Consider the following 16,359-nt stretch of genomic DNA (forward strand, 5'->3'; position numbering starts at 1 on the left):
GCCGGTTCGCATCAATTCATGATTGAAAAGCATGTTTTGCTTGTGACAACGCATCTCGCACCCGTGCGACACGTGCTCGAAGCTCGTTCGTTTGCGTTTGAACGTTTGACGGCACAGCATAATAAGCCGCCGTTGCAGCACCGACTGCGCCGCTGAATTATTCATACCACCATCCCATGCATTCCCCTGGCGTCCCTTGACTCTCATTACGCGCGACGAACGCGCACAAATAAATCCTTGCGGGACGAAGGACGAATTCCCCCTTTTCTTCTGTTTGCCCAGCGCGGGTAGTCAACATCTAGCCGCGTGATGAGATGCGCCCGGCTTGCATCAGACGGAATAAATTATGCCCGACGACAGCGCCAGCCCGACGCTTTCTTCCCACGCCGGCTCGCGTGATAGTTTCCCCGGGTGTTATCAGCCCACGGAAGCGGGGAAAGCGATGGGATGATTTGTTCGGTTCGTCGTCTGTTCAATTTCAATATCACGAATCTCTGCTTTTTTTCTGCGTGTGTGTGTGCGTTGACGAGCAGGGTGGTAGACATATGCCAAGACGGCAATATAGCCATTTGCAAAAAGAAGGGATAAGAGCTGTACCAAAACGGGAGGGAAAGTGTTGAGTTTTATTGATTTTTTTTTTTCTTCTGCTTCCTTGCTTGCTGAGCGTCTCGCAAAGCAGATGGTGCTTCCTTGTGCAGATCGTGTATCGTGGCCGGCAACGTTTACGATGTAGATAGCGATATTATGAAGTATTAAATCACCGACAGGCAGGCGGGCAGGCTGACTGGAGGAGGGGGGGTGGCCAATATTTTACCGAGCGTTCTCACAATGGAATAGTCATCTTGATCTGTGGGATGGCTTATCTTGCTTCTGAGGTTTATAGAGATGCAGATAAAAAGGAGCACCAGCTCAACAAGGTGCTCTTAAGCTGCTGTTTGCAGAAGCGGTAATATTTGCCATAATTTTTAAAATGACCCCCCTAAAGGTATACTAACCGCATGGCAAAAGAGTTGAGAAGGGCCTTATTATGATCCTATTTAGCTTTTATTTTGTTAAGTATAGGATTTTTTTATATTTTATACATAGAAAATTTATGAGAACTTATCATTTAGTAGATTTATGCTACTTCCACTAAATTTACAATAATTTATTGTTTGATTTATATGAAACAAAATTCAACCAAACATTTTACCACACGACATTGAATAAAATCTCCCTTTCACTTCGCGTTCTAAGAAACCGGAAACGGAACACAAAATGGGTCCTAAATTCCCATTGCGCATGCAAGTCGAGTGGTGTACAACGATATCGTTTAATTTTACCACCGCCATCCATCATACCGTGGTGGGGTGATTTATGTACGAAAGAAAGCGTTCACCTGCACTGGTCTATACTGGGGACCCGTGCTATACGCTCTTATGTTGAAGCATTCCCTCGCATTCCTGTTTGCTTTCCGGGTAGCTCTCCGTTTGTAGAAAAACCACTTAAACCCGGGCTGATCAGAAGTGACAGGATGATTCGTGTCGAGTTTGAATCATTCCATCATTCACGCTTCGAGCGGCTTTGGGTGTGGATAGTGAAGATGGTGATGATAAGAACCTGCTACAGGTGATACATTTTTAATCGCCCCTTTCGATTGGTTTGTGATTTAGCATGAATTGGACTTGAATGTGACAGCGCATTGAAATGATTTTATTTAATTCACTCAACTGATAAGCTTTATTTCCTTCAAAATAAGGTAACTTTTCAATTCACATCCCTCCTTTTGCTGGATAACAAACAGCTGGTGCTGCATCACGCGCATCAAAAGGTGAAGAAAAGTCCATTTCAAACACCGTCCGGAAGGATTCCACCCGGAAGGATTACCGAATTTTCTCGCACCACGGATAAAAAATGAACTCTCACCATGATACGGACTCTCTCACCTGCTGCAGCCTGGGAAAAAGGGGTAAAGATAAAGGTGTTTTTTCGTGTAGTTTTTTGTTATTGCAATCTACACCACAACCGAGCTATCATCCACCGAGCAGACGATGACGAATGAAAACCATCAGTGGTGTGAAAGTTGCTTCATTCTCTCGTTACGATGCCTTGCAGCAGACGAGGCTTTCTCCCAGAGGTATTCAGGACGCTACAACCCTCGGCGCCACACTCCACGCCGATGATTGAAAGCGTGGAAAAATCTTCTAGTGCTTACAATGAATTTTCATTAATTATTTATCGCCCAACGGACACGGCCAGACGACGTTCGGTTGCCAGTAAGATAAGACAAACGTGCCACGACTTGAAACTGTATTACCTTTGACAGGCTGTGTATTAGTGTGTGCTATTTAACATTCGTTCGGTGGTGTGGAACTGTTGAGCCGGTCATTGCACTGAAGGACCGATGGAATTAGAATAATTTACCAGACAGACATTTGGTATGCCTTTGGGGAATTGATAATCGGAAAAGTTTCTACATTGAAATGGGTTCTAACGTGGCTGTAGATAAAATATTTGGAAGCAGTTTAAAGCAAACCATGAATATTATAAACCCGAATCTATTCGATGTGTGGTTGCCTGTGAGAAGCTTTAGTAATTATGAAAATTTCAAGCAGCTCACATTGATTTAAGTTCATAAATCACTTAACCGCACTTAACATGCTATCATATGATTCATTCTATCTCAAAAAAGGCGAAAGGGTGAAAGGTTCTTAACCTATTTTGATCATCTTTCTAACGACCCCATCTAAATCGCTTAAAACCAATAATATTTTGAACTGTAAACACTCCTCTAAACCTCTAAAAGCGTCCAGTTACTCTAATCCTCTTGCGTAATGCCTTTCGCATCTTGATAATTTATTTCCACCGATAGTTATTATCCCGCTCAGTTTACCATAACCGTTTTAAGGTGAAATTTTCATTCACCCCTGCGCAACCGTAGGGGTAAATTTGTTCCATCCCCCGGGTGTCTAGTCGAGCCCGAGTGGGTGCCTGACGGTTGTAATTAATTCTCCCAAACCACAGCCACACAAATCCACCCACTTGGACAGGATCACCGCGACCATTCAGCTGCTAGTCGGGTGACTCATAAAAAGTGGCCATAAAAATTAAGCAACTAAGCTACCCCGCTCGCTCCCGTCGACCGCTATTTCGTCCATCAAATTATGAACCCTGTGGGTGGTGTTGAATAGAACTATCGTTCTTTTTTTGGTTGGATTTTTTGTAACCCAGCATAATAACCCCCATCTTTTCATTGCGGGATGAGCGACCGAGCAGTTTGGAGCAAATTAGTCGAAGCTTCCTGCACCCCAAGAAGGAGTCTTGCTGAGACGATCAAATTAGTTTTCTTTTTCGGTGAAAATAAAATCCTACTGGACTGGAAGTTCATCCTGAAGGCTCTAACGATGGGAAAAAAGTTTTGGACCTTTCTCAGCGACCAGCCTTGCTAAAATAATCAAACAAACAAGGCTCACCCAAATTGAGAACTTTGGAATAAAAAATAACGGAAATTCAGATCATTTTTAGGTACAGTGGAGCGCCATTTATCCGGGTACCTTTTATCCGGATTTCCGTTTATCCGTGCTGTTGAGAAATGACAGCTCAATACAAAGGTGATATTGCGTTATAAGGAGGATATTTGAAAAAGCGGTTATAATAGCAAATTGTCATAACAAAAAACACTATAATTCATGGCAAATTTCAAATATTCTCATTGGAAAAACATGAAGTTAATAAAAACAGGGTTATTTTTATCAGAAAATAAGAAAATTTTCCAAAACCTTATCAGGGAATTGGTGATAAAATATATCATTAGGCTCATTATCCGTGTTATTCGCTTATCCGGGCGAGGTCAAGTCCCGTGAAGCCCGGATAAACGGCGCTCCGCTGTATTTTGCTTTCAAATCGCCTAAATGTATGCAATGTGTACACCAAAGAAAGCTTGCTAAGGAGCTGTTATCAGATTTTCTCTAAAGTTTTATCCAGACTGTCACCTGGGCCGTACATTTATCAACTCACCATCTCATTTGTGAGTCTTCTTCCCGCAGCCACAACTTTCTGTCCATTCCGCGGGACTTTTTTAAGCGCCGACAGGCTTAAGCGAAAAACTGCTGGCAGCATTGGATTTTTATCCCCGTTTTCGATCCATTTTCTTTAATATCACTTCCCACTTGCAGCGCTGCAGTCAACAGCACTTGCAACCTTTGCCTGTGCCTGAAACAGACACATTAATGCCCGGCCCGCATAATGATTTGCTTTCGGGTGATGAAGCAAAAGAAAGCACGCAAGTGAAGAAAGGACTAAAAGAAATGAAAGTCGAAGTATCTATGTGTGTGTGGTTAGGATTTGGAAAAGTTTCAGACTGTTTTCAATTTTCTTACTGCCTTGTTGCGAAAAAAAGGGCTGAGGTTTGTGGGTGTTGCTCGCGAGCAAGGGGAGGAAAATTAAATGCCAGCAGGCATCATTTCCTGCCCTGTTCTATGGCTCGTTTTTTTGTGTATTCTCTCGCTCATAGGAACATTTGCTTCCTGCCGGCACTGACTGCATCCGGCGGACACACACAGTGCAAAAAAAAAACCAAGGGGAGATAAATGTACGACTCTGAATTGCTGATATTACACTGATCCATCGTAGTTTTGTTTTGCTTCCGTTTCATTTTCCGCTACAAGGAAGGGTTTATCCCTTCCAGCAACATGATAGATTCATTTCATCTATTCATACATTGCACAAGCTGCGGCGAAGGGCTTTTGTGTGCTGAAGATGAGTTGCTTAAACTGCACGGAGTTTTGGGTGCAGACATTTATTTATTTATTTATTTATTTATTTCATATATAAACCGACGGACCATCGTGTCTAATCGGCAACCTTATAATTAAATTAAGGAGCATATAAATAAACATCTAGTTATAAGCAAACATTACATGTGACGTAGACGCAATTTCTCCTTGAACGTGGAAGTAGACATACTAAAATCGAACAAATCTAACACTTCATTTAACTCGAGGGACATACGTATAATAGGGTGTCCCTGGCTATGGTTGTTGCGGGTACGCGGTACACGGAGATGGAAATTGGATCTAAGAATCCGACAGGGAGCGAACAAATTGATGCTGGCTAGTAATGCCGGGGAATCGATCTCTCCGTTAAGGAGCCGAAATATGAAAAGGCATTGGGCGTTTTTACGTCGAGAGCAGAGTGGTTCAAGTCCGAGAAGCAGACACCGCTGATGGTAGGTGGGCCGAGCGTGGTGGGATTGCCATGGAAGGAGTCGAACCGCGTACCTAGTGAGTCTCCGTTGAATGGCTTCGAGGCGATTGATGTCACCAACGCAAAGCGGGCACCAGATCGGACAGCAGTACTCCAGGCACGACCTTACGATGGCACAGAAGATCGACTTGACGCACATGGGATCGGTAAACTCGCTACAGGTCCGCGTAATTAAACCAAGTAGCTGATTTCCCTTCGCAACAACGCTATCAATGTGAGGGCGAAATGACATCTTCTGATCGAGTAGCACCCCCAGATCACGGATACATGTCGTGCGAGCCAAAGCCGTGTTGAGCATAGTGTATGTAAACGTGATGGGGTGACGGGCTCTGCTGAATGATATACACTGGCATTTATCAGCACACACTTGGAGAGCGTTTCTGCTGCACCAGCTATCCAGATTCTCAAGGATCGTTTGAAGGCGTACACAGTCACTGTCGTTTCTAACTGGAGCGAATATTTTTACATCGTCGGCGTACATTAGGTGTTGGCCTGGCGGTAAAACGAAAGATAGATCATTTATATAGATGAGGAAGAGTAGCGGTCCCAAATTACTCCCTTGAGGCACACCGGAGGAGCTGGTGAAAGAGTGAGAACGATGAGATCCTATACTTATGTAGTACGAACGACCAGTTAAATATGAACGCAGCCAGGTGATGTGCCAGTCGAGGAAACCGAGTTTTTTTAGCTTCGAAAGTAGAATATCATGAGAAATACTATCGAACGCAGCCCTGAAGTCGATATATACTGCATCAACTTGAGTACCACGATCCATGTTGTCGAAGCAGTAGCCAACAAATTCAGCAAGATTTGTGGTGGAAGATCTCCTTGGGAGAAATCCATGCTGACTAGGGCTCATATAGTTTTGAACTGCTGTGAGTAGCGGATTGTATAGAATGAGCTCAAACACCTTTGCACAAGCGCATAGGGATACAATGCCACGATAATTACTAGCATGAAGTCGACTGCCTTTTTTATGGATAGGAATCATTCGCGCGTGTTTCCAGGACTCAGGATACGTGCCACGCATAAGGGAATCATTAAATATTTTGGCAAGAATGGGTGCGAGTGATTGACGGCAGTGCTTCAATATGTATGCGGGAATATTGTCAGGTCCAGATGATGTAGATGGTTTTATATCGTTGAGTGTGCGCGCAATTAATGCTTCGTCAATTGTGGGTATAATAAAATCGATAGCATCCGATGGAGTATTGCGGGTGGCCTCTGCTAGTGTGTTAGGATTGTGAACAGGAAGGGTGAATGCATCAGCGAAACGATTGGCGAGAGTGTTGCAAATATCGGATGTATCGATACTAGTTTGGCCATTGTAGCTCATTGACGGAGGGATACTTCTTATATTGCGCCGTTTGTTCCAGAAGCTCCAGAACCGTGTCGGCTTAGAAAATAGCTGCCTTTCAGTACGGCGAATGAAGGAGCGGTAGAGCACACGATTATGTCGACGATAATTGTTCAGTGCATCGAAAAAAATTCTCCTATGCAGCGATGATCTCGATCTACTGTAATCCGCGTAGGCTTTTGATTTTATTTTTTTCAACCGTCTTAAAGATGCATTAGACCAATCGGGGCCAGGCTTTCGTTGAGCAACAGGAACGCAGGAATTAATCGCTGAGCGCATAAAAACACTAAAGCAATCGGTGGCTTCGTCGATAGTGGAAAAGTTGGAGCAGTCAAAATTACGGTCAAACGACACAATAAGGGCATTCATACGTTCCACATTCGTTTTGAAGAAATTTCTATTGACTATACTGCGAGTGTGACTGTTGGTGGTGTGGGATAGTTGTACGGGATAATAAATCATCATATCCAATGAAGGATGATGAAAGTCCTCACTGAGAAGTGGAATACTACAGTGTGTTACGTATGGGAGGAAGTTCTCTAGAGCCGAAGTACCATTCACAGAGTGCAGAGGTGTGATTGAGTCGCACAAAATATTGGTTGCGGCAAGGTTTGCGAAGACCAGATCCAATTGACGCCCAGATTGATTTGCAATACCACTCCATTTATTGGCGTACCAATACCACTCCACAATACCATTTAATGGCGTTTTAAAGCCATGCTCTCCCACAAGTGCAACAAATACGTCGAGAATGTATTAATTAACATACGTACAGCTACCAACAAAAGTGCAAACGTAAACCCCTCGCTGCTCGATAACCTTGGTGGCTGCCGTAACGCAATTATAATGCAACATTCAGACACCGCTCTCGCACGGACCGGCGACCGTATCGATCCTGCTGCCCGACTGTTCCAATGATTTTGTGGCAGGATAGGTGACGCCAGCCATTGGTCCTGCCGGGAATGAATCATGCTTCCAAACATCATCATCATCCCTCGCCGATGCACGAGTACAGCTGCAACGAACCGTCTGCCAAGGGAATCTTTCGACACCCTAACACTCCTACAAACTCCCTCGTAGATACACGTAAGGGCGTATAAATGTGTTAGTGCGTGTCCTTCCAGGAGTAGGAGTGCAGACCACTGTGGCGCGGAAAAGCGATGGAGATGTTCCGCAGCTGAAGTGAAATCCAACCACGGGGTAATGAAATCAATTAGCACCTTTGTTTACATCATTTTCCTCTTTTGGCCATCCCTGTTTAAGCTGTACTGCTGTGTGTGTGTGTGGGGGGGGGGGGAGCATTTGGTAACATTTTCATTTCATTACCAACTGACGGTGACTTGTGGATGCAATTATACCGATCACATTTAAATGGATGGCGAGGTAAATGGGTTTTGGGTAATGAATTTGTGTATGTTATTGTATTTCCACCACAATGGAACTATGGGAAGGTAGTTGGTAGTTGGTAATACAATTTAAAATAGATTTTTATTGCAACAATTTAGAGCTTAAAATGGGTAAAATTCTTGCCAACACTCATTAAGCGCCTAAAGTTAGGCAAAATGCTGTTTTTTATCATTTTGCCATTTTAAACTAAAAATAATGTTTAATAACTATCACAATTACAAAATAAAGATTTGAAAAGGTGATAAAAGCAAATACCTTCTCTTCCTTTATGTTATAATATGATTTTCGTTTGATAAGTAATAAATACAGTACAGGTACAATACTGAATGTCAATTGTAATGCCCCATAACCAACATAACCTTTCGGTGGGACATTTTCACAAAACCCTCACGTATTTACAACACCTCATTAGCAGCTTATCGAGCGGTGAAGCACCCTTTACACTAATTAACCTTTTGGTCTTGCTCTTTCACTCCTGAACCTGTGCGCCACCGATCCCGAACACCCGATCGGTCGCACTCGTAAAGCTACAGGCCGCCATTAACATTCAATCGCATTTTGCTCGCAAATCCGTAAAGGACAATCGACCAAAAGGACAGGTAGCATTTTTCGCAGTGCAATAATGAACTCGCCGCTCGCTCCTTAATGACACCCAAAATAGCATTCACTTGCTGTGTGTAGGTCAAGCGCCTGGAGCGGGCGAAGAAACGAGATCGAATAAAAATAAATAAACCCACGCCAATATTAAAAGCCAAGCCTTATGTTGCCTCAGCCGCCAGCCCACCGAGCACCTCACCATGCCTGCAGAGCACCATTACCGCCAGCCTGAAGGCACACAAACCACTCCACCTGCACCGGGGACACTCCGGCAGGTGCATGGGTTCTGAATGGAAAACAATCCTGCCGACCCGAAACTTCAGGGAGACGCGTCGTTTGCTCTCTTTTTGTGACCGCCTTTCCAACAAAAAAACGCCCCACTCGTTTGGCCTCTCTTTTTGGTTTTATGTATTTTGTTTCAAAATCAACGAATTTGTCCAACATTTTGGCGTTTCCATTGAAAAGCGTGGTCTCTCTCCTCTCTCTCGCAGAACACTCTCTCGAGTTCCATGTGCATTTTGTATATTTTCTTGCGCTCCCCCATTCAATGAGCGGGTGTGTTCTTTAATCTCATCCTAACCCGCCTTCATTCATGAGACTGCAAAAACAAAGCATAACAACATCATGAAACATTAAATACACACAATTAGGCTGCTTGAGCCTAACGATAAGACCTCGTCGGGTGGCTGCTTATCAGAGTTTAGCCCATTTTCAAGAGATTCCTTTTTTAGTATCGGAAGTATCTCGCGCTCCCTCTCTCTCTCTCTCTCTATCTCTCTCTATCTCTCTCTCCTTCTCGTACACATACAAAGCGACAGTGACAGACACTCACAACTGGAGGCTCGATTTTCCTCAGGACACTCAGCAGTGGCCGAGCATGACGTCGCGCTGTCTCCGGGAAGGGTGTATCCTTTTCAGCTCTAGCACTTCACAGCACTGGCTGCTGCCGTTTTTCCTCGGATTTTGTGTGTGCCTCTATTTTCTTCTTCTTGTTCTGCTCCTTCCTTCACTCCACTCGATGAAGCTGGATTGCTTAACGTGCCGATTTCTTTATCCGTGCGACGAGTAGAGATGGGTTTGGTCGGAAATAGGCTTTCAAAAAGACACTTTTCACACAATTTTAGCAAACCTTTTTCAACACACGCGTACACAACATTTACGCGATTTGCTTTCTGTTTCAACGCACAAACACAAAAGACGCACACTTAAACACACCCTTTTCTTTTGAGCAGTGGGGAAGAGGCTTATGAGCGGAAAATAGGATCAACGGTAGCCTGCCACAATTGATTCACACTTTTATCACTCTTTTCCACCGTTCACACTGTGAAGCGCTGTGGAGCTGTTTCCTTTGTACACCATTCAATCCAATTCTCGCCTCGCGTAACACTACAAAGGTGTACGAATGCACTGCATCACTAGCCCAGCACCCCGGCACTCGCATCACATGACATGGGCGTATGGAAAGGAAGGAAAAACACAAACTTTTCACCCAAAACCGAGCAAAACGCCTGGACCTAATTTCTAATCTAGCCAACCGAAAACTCCCGTATCAATCACACACACACGTACAAGCTAAGCCTGCTTATGGGAAGGGTGGCTGAAGGTGGAGAGAGAGACAGAAGCGGAACAAATAAAACACAACGCCCCGATGCGGTTCGATCATCCGAACGCTCTAAAATACGGTACTGGACTGAAACTTCTGCAGACCTTCACTTTTCCACGCGCACACACAGGGTTGGGATACAGTTGGGAAAATGAGCACAAAGCACTCAGAGCGCGGGAATCTTTTTAGAGAGACAGAACGCCCGCGAGAGAGAGCGAGAATGGTCGTCACAGGGATGGCAAGGATATGTTTGCCAAAAAGTTAACTTTAAACGATCCTGTTCTATCAATCTGGATATGGAATGGGTAGGGTTACCGAGTGTTTGTAGCACAATATTTGTTGATAATACTCTGATATGATTGAGATGGAATAGTTATTGTTTTAGTATTTTTACTTCATGGTTTTGTTTCATTGGTTTTATCTGTTTTCCAATTTTTATTCGTTGCGTTTTTTTTACCTTTTAGAAAGTATTTACTTATTTTGTATTTGTTTATTTATGTTTATGTTCTCTATTAAGTTTATTTCTTTAGTATTTTCTTGTACTTAATTTTTCATTTATTGTTTCGTGAGTTTATCGTTTTATTTCATGTGAAAATTAAGACGAAAAATGTAGTATTTTTTAGCTATTATTATTTTTTGTTTCATTTGTTTGTTTAATTGTGTCAAGTATTCAGAAATTTCTTAATTTTCTTCTTAATTTGTTGTTTTCTTTATTTTCTTATTTTTTTAAATCATTTGTTATTTTTTAGATGTTTTTGTTCTATTTTGGTGCCTTATGTGTTCGCTTTACATGTCATGTGTGATTATTAAGATGTGTTTTAGTTTTTATTTAATTTATCCTTTTCGTTGTATGATTTTATGCCTTTTTAAACGTCTATATTTGTACGCTCATAATGAAAATACTGTAAATGAATCAAGAAACCCAACAGTCTGAAGCAAACAACTACCATTGATGGAACCAGGGAGGGGTTGAAAACAATAGCCCGTGAGTGTCCCGGGCCCCGTTGCCAAGGAAATCCTCGGCACGCAAGGTGTGCTGCACGAAGCAGGGTCGGCCGCCGTGTGCGCTGAGTGCTCGAGCGTGATTGCAGTGTTGCGTAGCGATTGATAAGAGTCCTTTTTCTCTGGGAGCATGTGATACTGATGAAAAGGAACAGCAACAGCAATGGCAGCAATAATGACGGTAGTAGTAGTAGTAGTACTACTACTACCACCACAACCACTCCACAATGACTCGTTGGAGTGTGTGCGTGTGCATCTTTCACGTACCGGCACGTCGCAGTGGAAGAAGGCAAAAAAGGTTCTACTATTGCGAGGCGAGGATTCATTCATCTCCCAAAAAATCGTATCCGGAGTGCGTAAAGAGCGCCGAGAGATTGCAGCATTCATGGTTCTGGCTAGGTGTGCTATCTCGTAATGAAATGAGAAGCACACAGCACAAAATACACACAGCACAGGTTGTGTGATGTTAAAGGATGCCACTGCTCACGACTGTGGCTGTGAAAGGAGAATGTGCCCAAACAAAAACGCTCCCCCTTCTTTTACAGCAGCAGGACACGTTTTTCCTGCCGCGTACTACGCAACGAAACCGCCACACCACACACCGGAACAGTTGGAATCATGATTTATGTGCTTCCCTTTTTATTTCCCTTCCCCTCACTCGGCTTCGATCGACTGGGGTGGGTTCACTGTTTGTAAGTAGCGTTTCCCTTCGTCCGCTTCCATTTACTTGTGCGAAACCTGGTGAAGATTTTATTCAACCTCCGCCGTGAAGTGTGCGAGTGAGGGTTGCACAGGGGAGAGAGAGAAAAAAAGGGAATCCAAATTCGTGTGTAGTGCTTGCGTTTGCCATTACCATTGTTAATTACGGGGCAGTGGATGGGATGGGCCGGTAGTGCCAAGGGTAATGCAAGCAAAACATTAAACATTCAACCAGTCATAATAAAGATGATTTGGTTGACATAATTATACAAAAATGATAGAAATTATTCAAGAGAAGTAATTTAAGGGAATAAATTTGTCAAGCGAGAATAAAAACAATAACAAAAGAATATAAAATTGGGATTTGCCTCTTGGAGAAGGACAAAAAAGTCCTTCTGCATTGCAACCGGCATAAAAATGAGCTCAAGCAACGAAATCAGTTTTATGTTTGAATGTTGCGGAGCACCAAACACGTGGAGCGCATGCGCTTCATTTTCCCTTCAGAAACGGAATGTTTTGAATAGTTTGATGTTATGAGAAGTAAGAGAACTATTTGCTTTATTTAATAATAAATTAGATAAAAAAGCTCTTATTAGGTTAAGTAAAACACATCTTTATAAAAAATTAATCCACTTCAGAATTCAAAAATCAAGTCAAAATTCCGAAATGCGCAATCAACGCTAGTGCCATCTAGCGGATAGCAAAACAACTAGTTTTATAGGCAGTTGGTTCTTGTCTGGGATTTTATAGCAAAAAAGGAATAATTTGAAACGGAAAAATATCCCATTTTACAAACACCTCATAAAATTCTGCATTTTTTCTTCGATTCTTATTCTAAACTTTTCTTCACACTAATAGATTTTTGTCATTAACTATTTTTCAACTTTCAGTGTCTACTCACATGCTATCCTGCTCCGTGGCAGTGCTGGCCGTTTTGGCACTGCGCGCCCCATCCACCGCCACGCTGTGCCGCAGCTGGGCCCTTCTCTGCTGATCGTCCGCTCCATTCCGCTGCGCCGACTTCACGTGCGATTCTGTGGAAGCAAGTGTAAGTAAGCGTAAACAAAAACAAACCAAATCAGCACACTTCTTGGCTTGCACACAGCGAAAAGCGAAACCGTTTGCGCCTCGTCAAATACTGGAACGCTGAACTAGAAGCAAGGTGGCGAAACGTACGCGAAACAGGAACGCAACAGAACGCCCGCAAAACACACTGCTGCTGACGGCGCAAACTTTTGCGCATGATAATCAACGAAGGGGAGAAGGGCCGCTTTGCCACAAAGAGGGAATTTAAATTCGAAAAACAAGGGAATAGTTTTAAAAGACAAAAAACGCGACCAAACCTGTATCGACGTGCGGTGATGACTGAGTAGATTTGTAAACGGTTTGTTTGCTGCTGGGAGAGGGGCCGTTAGACAGTTAGCTGCTAAACAGTTGATACAGCTGTGACAAAAGTATCGCCTCGTTGGGATGTGTTCTACAGCGTACAGCGTTTTGCAGAACACAATTTCATACTTGCTGGAGCATTAAAATCATTAAATTGAACGACCTTGGACTTCAATTAGACTGAGTCCTCTTTCTACTCTTGGACTCTTGTTTAGTCTTTCTACTCTTAGAGTTTTGACATTTTTACATCTATCTTCCATAGTGTCTTTTAAATGCCATAAAAACATTAGAAGAAAACTCCGTTTGAGCGCCCATCAACGATTAATGCCTCACACTGTTCTCAAATGTCATTTAGATCTTTTCAAACAAAAACCCCTGACTAAGCAAAAAGGAACTCAGCATTAGTTACACCGACTCCGGGGTGAATATTAACGCTTTATCTTTCAACACACAAACACATACGGCTTCACAGCATCCGTGATGATCGGTGATTTGCTGGTCCAACCGCTGGACCACACTTTTGCACCTCGTTATCGCGACAGGGACGTTATTTATGCATGGTTGAGCCGCGCATTCCATCAACGGTGATAAATTATCGCACACCGAAACACACCGGACGACCGGACAACATCTTATCTTGCATGAGAAGTAGGGGAAAGCGGGGCAAAATGGGTATGTGGGGCAAAATGGGCACCCTCTATTTAAGCATTATTTGACTACAAAGCTACTTTCCAATGCTCAAAATGTATTCATTAGAGTGTTTTATGAACACCATGTAAGTTTCATAACCCTAACACAACAAATAACCAAGAAAAGTGCAAAATAAGGTTTAGTAGCATATTGATGTAATTTTTGTCACTTCGAAAATAAGCTTAACCCAGTGTCACAGGGATGCGTTGAAGTTTTACATTATATATTATTAAAGATATGATATTTCTATACAATTTGTCTGAAGAAAGCAAGGCGATCGAATGCGTATTTTTACTAATATAACATAAAATACAAAAATGCTTCACGTGGGGCAAAATGGGCAGTTACGCTTGGGGCAAAATGGGCAGATACTTTTGACAAATGGCGTTTGGTGAGGCTATGGTGTTGTATTTGTCGCCTCAATAATGATAACAGACACAGCTTCAAAAGAATCGATTTTGTAGATTTAAACGTGTAAAAACTGTTTTAATTTTGATAACATATTTTTGGAAGAATTTTAAGGGCTTTCCTGACCAGCAAAACAAAAGATAGAACGAAAATACAATTCACGAAACGGTGCGCAAAAGCATAGACCATTACCTAAGCGCAGTTGTTGTGGCCCATTTTACCCCAGTGTTTTGACGTTTCACAGTTTGTTTACATATGCCCATTTTGCCCCAGGGCTATGCCCATTTTACCCCGCGTGTCAAAATAGCTTCTCGTAAAACATCAACTTTTATTTTACACTGTTTTCATGATTTTAAGTTGTTTTCATTCTATGTGGCAATTTTAATCCATAGATAAATAGTGGAGGCATACAATAATGCATGAATAATTGTGTTTTGTGGCATATTCAATGGAATATTCAGTAAACTGCTTAACATGCCCATTTTGCCCCGCTTTCCCCTATGTCTGTGTGTGTGTGTCTTACAGCTTGTTTTTGCCGATTTTTCTGCCTTCCTTTGCCATCGCCATCGCACATTGGAGCTCATCTTGCACTCGAGTTTAAACAGATTAATTACCCGTGCTAAAGTTCCCTGGCCCCGTTCCAGAAATGGAATCAAATCAAAACAAATGCAAAGCACAACGCAGTGTAAGTGTATTGCACTCGGAAAAGGAGCAAACAAATTGGCTTTGAACCCCAAAAAAGATCGTTGTTACACGCCTCATTCCGGTACCCGTTGTGATGCCGGTCGAAAGATTGCACTGTAATCTAGTTTCGGAAATCTGTAATCCAACTTCAATTTCCAGTGAAAATAGCCCGGTTGCTTTTCCCAGGGCCTTCGTTATCACAAGCACGTGCTTGCGTACGCAGAGCACGTAGCATCGTTAAATTATCGTACTTTATCGCGTCTTTATGCGCGGCTTCACTTTCGAGGCAACCTCCAAGAAAGACGTCTCAATTTCGCATCTTTTTCTAACCAGAAAAAAAACAACAACGACGAACGTTTGACCATCAAGAAGGGAACCGCAAAACTTCAAGTTACACCACTTCATCAGAGACGACCTACCTTGCACTAGCTTCTCCCGCAGCGCCACCAAACTGCTGACGATTCGGGCCCGGTGCGCGTTGTTCCGTATGCCGAGCTTCTTGATGTCCGACTCGCTAAGAAACAGCAGCTCCTCCACGCCATTAAACAAACGGAATTTATCTGTCCGGCAACCAAAACCGTACGAGGGTGAAAAGAAGGGGGAAACATTTATTAACTTTACAAATACAGTCGGGTAGATTTGACCCTAGCGTTACTTGGCCACTTACCACCGTACTCGGCCAGATCGAGCCGCTGCAACCATTCGCCGAGTTCCATGTGCGGCAGCGAGGTGATAACCAGGGCGGCATGCTTCTTCCGGCGGCTGGCCGTGCCGAACTTGTAGCTCCAGGAAATGCCTTCGAAAGCGGACAGCACACTTTGTGAGCGGAACAGTGACATTTTCGGTAACGGTGTTAGTGTTCTTTTGCGCTTTTTTGGGGGGATACGACAAGATTCCGACACTTCCCAATCGAAAGAATTCACCCACTAAACACGGGACACGATCACGCACAAACACGATAGCGGGCACATGTGCTACAATCGCAACACAATGGGGCAATTGTGTGCCAAGAGAGAGAGAGAGTGAAGAGCTGTTGCTTAGGCCACCTTTTTGGTGGCTTATTTATCTCTTGTTAATGACTATGCACTTTGTTCTACTAAGTTAATACTTCACAATAGAACTAACACACATTAAGGCACAATGTTTAAATTTATAGCCCACAACTTTGAATTATATAAAAATTTTCATTCCATCACTATTTCAAACAGGCTCACTTCTTCTAGCTCACATTTTCACAGAGCAACAAATTCTCCAATTGCGTCACTCAAACAATTCAAAAACA

At 43.0% G+C, this 16,359-nt stretch overlaps 1 protein-coding gene across 3 annotated transcripts in view; it reads right to left on the bottom strand.

Annotated features, from left to right (window-relative positions):
• The window catches only part of LOC120954699 (breast cancer anti-estrogen resistance protein 3 homolog), a 34,701-nt gene that overhangs the window by 11,024 nt on the left and 7,318 nt on the right, over positions 1-16,359 (bottom strand). For 2 of the 3 annotated variants that reach the window (XM_040374853.2, XM_049610423.1), the window contains exons 3-5: positions 15,745-15,873; positions 15,497-15,637; positions 12,811-12,943 (exon numbers count right to left, since the gene is read on the bottom strand). In XM_040374853.2, coding sequence (XP_040230787.2) covers positions 12,811-12,943; positions 15,497-15,637; positions 15,745-15,873 — 403 coding nt within the window. Of the gene's footprint in view, positions 1-9,437; positions 10,411-12,810; positions 12,944-15,496; positions 15,638-15,744; positions 15,874-16,359 lie in introns of those variants that run through there. The other variant, XM_049610424.1, reaches the window with a different exon arrangement.

This window comes from Anopheles coluzzii, chromosome 3 (assembly GCF_943734685.1).
Source record: "Anopheles coluzzii chromosome 3, AcolN3, whole genome shotgun sequence".
Lineage (NCBI taxonomy): Eukaryota > Metazoa > Arthropoda > Insecta > Diptera > Culicidae > Anopheles > Anopheles coluzzii.